Below are 8,277 nucleotides of genomic sequence, written 5' to 3' on the forward strand. Positions count from 1 at the left end.
TAAAAACAAGATATGAAGAAATAAGTAATATTTTTTATTGAAAATGCTCTTGTCAAATATTCCAAAGGCATGCATTCTATATATATTCACGGCTACTTTCCTGCTAATCAGCATTCACAATAAAAAGATTCAGGTTTCACAGAGTAATAATTTCCCTATTAAACCATCATTAATTATGGTGTACACTTTCAAAGCAGTCTTCCTTTCTTGAATATTCTGTTCTTCATCCAGGAATCCTTTCAACAACTATATTTTTACTTCAACTCAGTTAATCAAAGGTTAGGAATGCTAAGCTACAGACAGAGAAGTTATACAAGTTTAAGTGGTATATTACCTTACTAATCAATACAGATTTATCAAATTTGGCACTGTTACAAACAAAGATAAGCATTAAACCAGGATTAAATTTATTCTGCCCCTCCCTCTTTTTGATACCGATACTGATTCTGCATGAAGAGTTGTTAACACTGCTTCTCACTTTAGGCACAATCTTACTGATTTAGTGGGATTTTACAAGCTGTAGTAGTATGTATTAATGGACCCTGATACCCTATCTAAGCCACAGAAGTTAAGCATATAAATCTCTTGCTTTAAAGTAATGAAATTACTGCTTGTATCTTACATTTGAGATAAAAAGTTATTTCAGCACGTTGCTTAAGAATAAGCTTTTCTTGTACACAATTTGTATCCCCAGGTTAGTGAAAGAAAAAACGAACTTTTGAATATATTCTGTCTTCTTAATAAAAAAATGATTAAAATATCTGTTTTGGTTATCTTCTATTCTTCATTGCAAAACATCAGACAGGAGCCCCTAGGTCATAGTTTATGCTCCTGTCCTCACAAATGCAAGCAGAATGTTAGAAGAGAAACAAGAAAGACACATTAATCAAGAATGCAGACACCTTCCCAGGGCAACTGAAAAACAAACTATGGCTCAATTGAATTCCTTTAAATTATGAAGCTTTTCACTGATGGCATTTGACAGGTATTGTGTAATTCTAAGAGCACTGCTGTAAAAGTCTACTCCTTTGCAATATTTTTAACTCCACAGACCTGTCTTAGTATAATTTTTAATTGGGGGCAATGAAAACACTTAATGTGTTAATTTTTCCACTCTTGCAACTATATTAATTTAGGCAGTAGGACTCTCTTGCATTTGTAAGGTGCTTAGTTTGTTTTTCAGGCTCAGTTTCTTGCCTTCTCCTGTCACTGTCACGTGTCACTAGTTTCACTTGCTCCTGCTGCTGGTGACTGTCAGGCAGCAGTGAGCAGACGTCACTGTCAAGATTCAGTGATGTCCTCTGCTGACAGCTGGCCATGTCACCTGCAAGAATTTGGAAGTGCTCCACGACACTGTCAAGTGACAGAATTTCCTAGCTCTTCAAACAAAAGGTGTCGACAATGACAGCATCAGCTACTAGAAGCTGAGTCTGATGCTGTTGGCCAATTTCAAGTTAACTGGTTTTTACAGCTGGTTTTCCCTTTTTTTCATAGCTTTTTATCTTGTGTAATTTCCACACTTTCTCCTGGAGGAACAGTGTCTACCGGTTCATGACTACCTGTCTGATCATGTCTGTTACGGCCAAAAACTCTCTGACGCCGACCACTGTGAGGATGATGTCTTTGAGTTTCAGAAGGAGCCTGATGGTTCTCATTTTTGGAATGACGACTGCCCTCGCGATGGTGGTTGTGTTGTCTATGTCTGTGCAGGTTGTGGTGATGTGAATGTTGACCAGTTGGTTTGGGTTCTATCTCTGCTAGCTTTTCATCGTCTTTTTTAGTGATGTTTTTACACATACCATCAATATCAGGTCTCTGCAAAACAGAAGATTGCTTTAAATACAGGGCATTATATTTAATTAAACTAGGTGTAAAACACTACTTATCTTAACATTTTTGCAGAACCTGAAACCCAATTTTAAATTATTTGTGCTACTTTGCTGAAGAAAGATATGAATGTATCAAAAAGAACCTTGTTTTACAACACTACTGATAACTAGACAGGGCTGTTACTGTAAACTTTCAGGGAATATAATTCAAGTAATTGCTAATAAAACGTATTCTTTTTCTGGGATCCCACATCTGACCTGCCTGAGGCCTACATTTAGCTGGAAAACTATGATGGGATCAAAAATGATGCTTCTTCTCATTGAACTTTCATGACGATGTGCGGACATTTCTTGATAATCCTTAAAGTAGTTCTGATCTTTAGTTATATGTAAAAGAAAGCTACCCTTCTTCTATAACAGTAACAATAATTTGTCACCTTGTATTACTACTTTTTTAAAGTACCTATTGCATACTGTGTTTAAATGTAAATTAAAAGGAATAGTAACTCAAACCAGCTTGGATTTGATTCCCAGGTTTTAAAAAAAATAACTATTTGTTTAATACCTACCCATCCCCAAAAAGTAGAGTAGCTAAATGCTCGGTAGCTGTACGTAACTCCAGAAACAGAATTAGCTTCCAAGACTGCATTTAGATTTCTGGAAATGATTTGCATTTCTAGCAAGGGCAGGAATTCCGATAATCAGTATATTATAAATTAGATCTAATTCACTTTGAAAAATGTTTAAAAGCTCTCTGTCAAGACACATGAAATGTGTAAATTCTAAATCATGTCTTTTTGGATTAATCGCACTGAAATAATTTTTTTTAAGTACCACTCAAATCCCGTTTCCTTTCCTAGTATATATAGAATGAAACAAGGAAATACCATGTAAGAGCAGTTTCCACACTTGTTTTCACAGTATGCAATCTTAATAGATTCTTCTACGTATTGGAAAGACAGGAAGGAATAGGGCAGACCCAGATGATACACTAGACGGCCGCATCTAAGGAGAAAAATAACTCTGTGGTTACATATACATAAACATATTCCTAAAATGAAATAGCTCTTCCTAGCACACCTTATTTTATTCACATCAATCCACACACACTGCACAGTCCCATGGAGAGTGTTTCTGTCCAAGGAGTTTACAGGCAAAACTAGTATCTGCCTTACAAACGTTTGCCCACTCAACTGCATCGTCAGTAGCGTGAAGCGTGATTTCTGGCTGATGTAATAACTCTACTGGCAGAAGCCTCTGGTTTAGCAGCATTTAGACTACTGAAAATACATTCACTACAGACCTATCTTGCTAATGAGGAGGGCTGTTTGCATAGTGGTGCAAATCACTACATGGTTGCTGCATCCTTAGAAATAACGTTTTTATGCAACATAATGTGTATTTTGATTGGAATGTGCATCACGGTGCATCTGCATTGCTGATTTAGCGTGCATGAGGGGATTTTTATGGTGGCTGTTTGCCCCATGTCTGTACTTGAGTGTTCTGGTATGCACTTGACTACACAACTGGTACATTCAAAGGAGCTGGAGCAAACGCAGAATTTGTACACAAGGGCACCTTGTTAAGTACCCCACCTGCAATGTCAACACACAGTCCTCCAGCCTTAGCTCCCTACACGCCTGGAGTGCACGTCTAGGACCAGCAACAGGCAAAGACTTCATTGCCAATAGAGGCACAATAAGGACATACATTCCTAGAGCCATAATGGATCATGGACAAACTAGTGCCAAACCAATTCATAGTGTAGGTGTTTCCTATGCGCTGACAGCACAAAACTGTTCAACCCTTTAAATGCCACAGGCCAGGTGTCAGCTTTGGGGCCCCTCCACGGACTATGTACAGCCTTGTTCTGTTTGTCTGTCATACGACAGCAACCTCCCATACTTCGGCATATTTGCTGCTGTAACATGCAATCACTTTCTGAAGATCATTCTAGTGCTAGTTTCATCCCACAATCCTAATTTAGCTAATTCATTCTATTTCATCATATTACCAAAAAAAGTTAAGTAACTTTCTAATTCTATATTAAACTTAATTAGGTGTCAGTATGAACTGAGAATGATCGTTACAGTAACATAATAGTAATTAGGATAGACAAGTTAGAAGTGCAGGACTTGTCGAATAATTTCCATCACATCAAAATTGAAAAATCAGAATTTCAATTAAAGAGTTATTACTGGTTCTGCCAAAAGATACATGTCCCAGAATTCTATGATCAAAAAGCTATTTTCTTCCAAAGTTTTAAGTTTCACCTAAAGACTAATTTTTCCATATGGCTACATAAGATTTGCAACAACTCCGGTCAAAACGTTTTCATGAGAACTCATATAGCTTTTCTCATTTGATTCTACTTTCACATGTGCGGATGTAATGAAGTTGTCTGAAAATAAAAACAGTGCAAGACCAGAATCATACTATCAAATTCTACACTCAGTTATATCTATTTATCCCAAACTCACTTAAGCAAAAGCAGACTTTTCTTTTGTGGCTTCCTTTTTCAGCAAATGCAAGTGCTTTACTTAGTGCAACTTAGAAGTTGATTATGATGTCTTTGTTGTGAGGTAAGCAGGTTATTCGCAGATCAATGAAATAATACAGAGATTTACAAAGCATTACTCTAAATACATGCAAATATTTTCCTGTGTTCCCCTCTAAACACAGACCTGTCATAGATGAGAAAGTCATCTTTGTTTCCATTTAAGGTAGTCCAGACATCAGCTTGCTGTTCATCTTGCTGGTAGACAGTAATATGATCTGAAACACTTTCTTTCAGTAGGTGAAATTTCCTCTGGGAAGAGGTTCCCTGATGGTTCACAATCACATACGAGATATTGACCAGTCTTTCATTCTCTAACTTCACTCGCAGGTCCTCCAATCTAGTGGAGAATGTAAAGAAGCAAGACCATAAATCATTAGGGAATCATAAGATTTGCCATGTTCAACGAAAGTTAATATGCTCTATCTTACTTTTATTACAGTGAATGTTATTTTCTCCCAGTTTTAATGGCAACAATCTAACACTATTAAAACATTATTGCCATTTGCCATGACCATCAACTATACTGTTGTCCTGGTTTCGGCTAGGATAGGGTTAATTTTCTTCCTATAGTGCTGTGTTTTGGATTTTAGTATGAGAATAATATTGATAGCACGCTGATGTTTTGGTTGTTGCTAAGTGGTGTTTATACTGGTCAAGGACTTGTCAGCTTCCCATGCTCTGCCAGGTGCACAAGAAGCTGGGAGGGGGCACAGCCAGGACAGCTGACCCAAACTGGCCAAAGGGCTATTCCATACCATATGGCGTCATGGTCAGTATAGAAACTGGGGGGAGTTGGCCAGGGGGCAGCGATCGCTGCTCGGGGACTGGCTGGGAGTCGGTCATCAGTCGTTGGTGAGCGGTTGTATCACTGTTGTTTTTTCCACGGGATTTTGTTCCTCTCTTGCTCTCTTGTTGTTTTCCTTCTCATTACAGTTTATTATTATTTTTTTGTTCCAATTATTAAACTGTTCTTATCTCAACACACGAGTTTTCTTACTTCTCCTCTTCCGATTCTCTCCCCCAACCCACCAGGGGAGAGGATGAGCGAGCGGCTGCGTGGTGCTTAATTGCTGACTGGGGCTAAACCACAACAACTGTCACCAAACCAGACTCTACAATAGCTAATATGCCATGGGTCCTGTCCTTGTAAGTAGCATGGAGTGCTAAGTAAAGCAGACATCTGTTTTCAGACTGAATTCAGTGTTATTTTTATTTCAGGTCTTTCATGCTCTTCATGGTCTAACACAGTTATTTTATCTGATGTCTTTATTTAAATGCTGAGGTTTTGGTCACATAGTTGGTTAAAGTATGCATACCGTAAATACAGCAGAAAGATGAATAATCAAGAAAGCAAACCTGCAGTAAAAGGCTGATAGCTCTCCCACTCATCTTGACATGGCTGTTTTCTATAATAGCCAGAAAAGGGATATTACAGCAACTGGGTCAAAAGGATGGCTATAGAATGTGTGCATGACCTGGCGGGCAGTTATTAGTCTTTCCCTTTGGCATCCCATCCCAAAAGTCTTTCTTGGCTCTGTAGTATGGAAAGCTGCTTTCTTGCTGTAGGATGTGGGTTTTTTTTTCCTTTTCATTTGTATCCTTCCTATTGAATTGCTCTAGAAAACTCTTTCAATTTTTTCAGTTTCAGAAATAGTCTAGAGCTTGAAAGAGTCTTTAGAGCCTTTCTAAAATGTACAGAATCAAACCCAACTACCTTGAAAGCCAACCACAAAGCCCACTTTTGACTTTGATAGAGACAGAGATTTACCACCACTTTTTCAAATTTAGTTCTTAAAAAACTTGCAAAGACTATTGTAATATGAAGTTATGCAGCCTAGAGGGGGAAACTAAGATGTTATTATAGTGATTAAAATCAAGCTCTGAAACCAGTACTATGAATTTTTAAACCAAAATGATTTCACAATCACTAAATGAATCCAAGATATGGGCTGTATGCAATTCCTGTTCGGGTCAGCTCAAAATTATTTTCTTGTTGCTGTTACTGTCATGATACCTAATTATTTGCACAGAAGTAGGTTCTAGAAACCAGAGCACCAATGTCCCAGGTCTTGTATGAAAATATAACACTGATTATTCCCTTGAATGCGTCACCTATTTTTACCAAGGCCAGTCTTTACCTTATCTTCTGGATTTCTTTTTTTATATCTAGGACCTCTGAAGAGGGACTGGGAAAGCACATTAGAAGCACATGTTTTGACTTGCCTTTTCCCCTACAGATCTTATATAAGAAATGAGTGATCATGGATCTCTCTGTTTCAGGTGTTCTAGCCGTGTTAGAGAATTATGAAGTTTCTTAGCTTCAGCATCTTTGCTACATTAAACATCTGTTGCTAGCTGAAGCATAGTTCTTGAGGAACTGTTTCTGATGGGTTTTCATGTGTTTTGGGTTTCATTAATGTCAAGCTGATCATACTTTTATGTTGTAAGTACAGTCTGGAGGAATGATCTGTCAGTCAGGACTAAGCCAAGAGATGAAGAATCTGAGCCACTGGCACAGAATACTCCTGCTGGGAATTAACCTGGTCACCGGGCCACACATGCCAGCTGGGATGGCTGCATTTGAGGAAGCTAGAGTTCATTGAGTGCATCTGTAGTTGGGCACATATATTATCCTCAGATGGCTTTAAAAAATTGACTAGTCATGTTTTAACAAAAACTGGGAAAGAGATTTACACTTACCTGGAAGCCTGCAGCAGGCACATGTATCAGCTAGTTTGGAGGAGAGCTATCACTGTCACTGAGCCCCTGAAGTTCAGCATTGGGTTCTCCTCCCCAATATGCCATTCTGGGGGCTCCTTGCAGTTCTGGATCTCTGTCCCTCCCCCTGGGAGGAGACAGAGAGCCAGAACTAGCCCCAGCCCTGCCCACATGGCTGGGCTTTATCTGAAAAGAGAGAAAATCAACAAAATGAGATAAATGCCTAACAAAGTTCAGACTCTGAAACATAATGAAACACAGCAGGATATTGGCTCCATTCAGTTTAAAAAAAAAGTGTAAGAATAAACTTGAGCTACTTTGTTTACTGCTTGATCATATTTCTTTCATTTTGCAGTGGAGTTCCCCTATAATAAATAGGCATACAAATTTTGTTGTATGTAAACAGCTGAAAAGTAAGTGTTCAGAACAACTGGATTTTCTTTTAATGCTACTAATGAGACTATGTTGTTCCTTCCTCTTTGTAATTTCTTCTTGACTTGTTTTTAACACTTGTTTTTAACACTTCAGTGATTTTAAAGTGGCCTCATTTCTCGTGTTTTGAAATCAGTGGTGCTGAGCCAATTTACACCAGTAAGAATCTAGACCAGTTCATTCCAGATTCCAGAGTAATTCCGCTGACTTAAAAGTACTTGCACCAACAGTGTATTTCAGTACATAGCAAGTATTACAAAACCTGGCAGAAAAAAGAAGACTTAAAGATTTTTACAAGTCAGTTTGTAGCATTTGGAACCCATTAAGAAAAATCTCTTAAGAACATAGGCACTAGAAACAATTTTGCAAAACAGGAAATGAAAACTGAGTTTCAGGATTCCTCAGATCTTACAAAATCTCCTACCCACACGTAGTCCATTTAATGTTTATGAAAATCAAAGCATATGAGAAATTCTGTAGTTATATTTTCCTTTTATTCCATTAACATAATATTTTTGCCTTAATATGTTCAGAAAACACCCAGTATTGAGAAATATATAAAATAATAAAACTGCTTCTCAACATGTTCTAGGTCGTGGAATTGTATAATTTCACCACTCGCACCACAGTCTGACAGTAAACACAGAATGTTTTGGTAACACTAAGTTCTAAGTAACACACATTTCATCGATCTTGTCATATTCTAAAAAAATTAAAACATTTTAATAATTGATCTTT

General features: G+C 37.7%; 1 protein-coding gene across 1 annotated transcript; it reads right to left on the bottom strand.

Moving 5' to 3' along the window:
- Positions 1-13: 13 nt before the first annotated feature.
- On the bottom strand, positions 14-7,288 carry SELENOP (selenoprotein P). The gene is made up of 4 exons (XM_072860271.1): positions 7,090-7,288; positions 4,514-4,726; positions 2,717-2,834; positions 14-1,815 (listed from the first exon to the last, which is right to left on the bottom strand). The coding sequence occupies exons 1-4, from the start codon at positions 7,278-7,280 to the stop codon at positions 1,168-1,170; spliced, it is 1,170 nt and encodes a 389-aa protein (XP_072716372.1). The 5' UTR covers positions 7,281-7,288; the 3' UTR covers positions 14-1,167.
- Positions 7,289-8,277: the final 989 nt, after the last annotated feature.

Source organism: Ciconia boyciana, chromosome 4 (assembly GCF_034638445.1).
Source record: "Ciconia boyciana chromosome 4, ASM3463844v1, whole genome shotgun sequence".
Lineage (NCBI taxonomy): Eukaryota > Metazoa > Chordata > Aves > Ciconiiformes > Ciconiidae > Ciconia > Ciconia boyciana.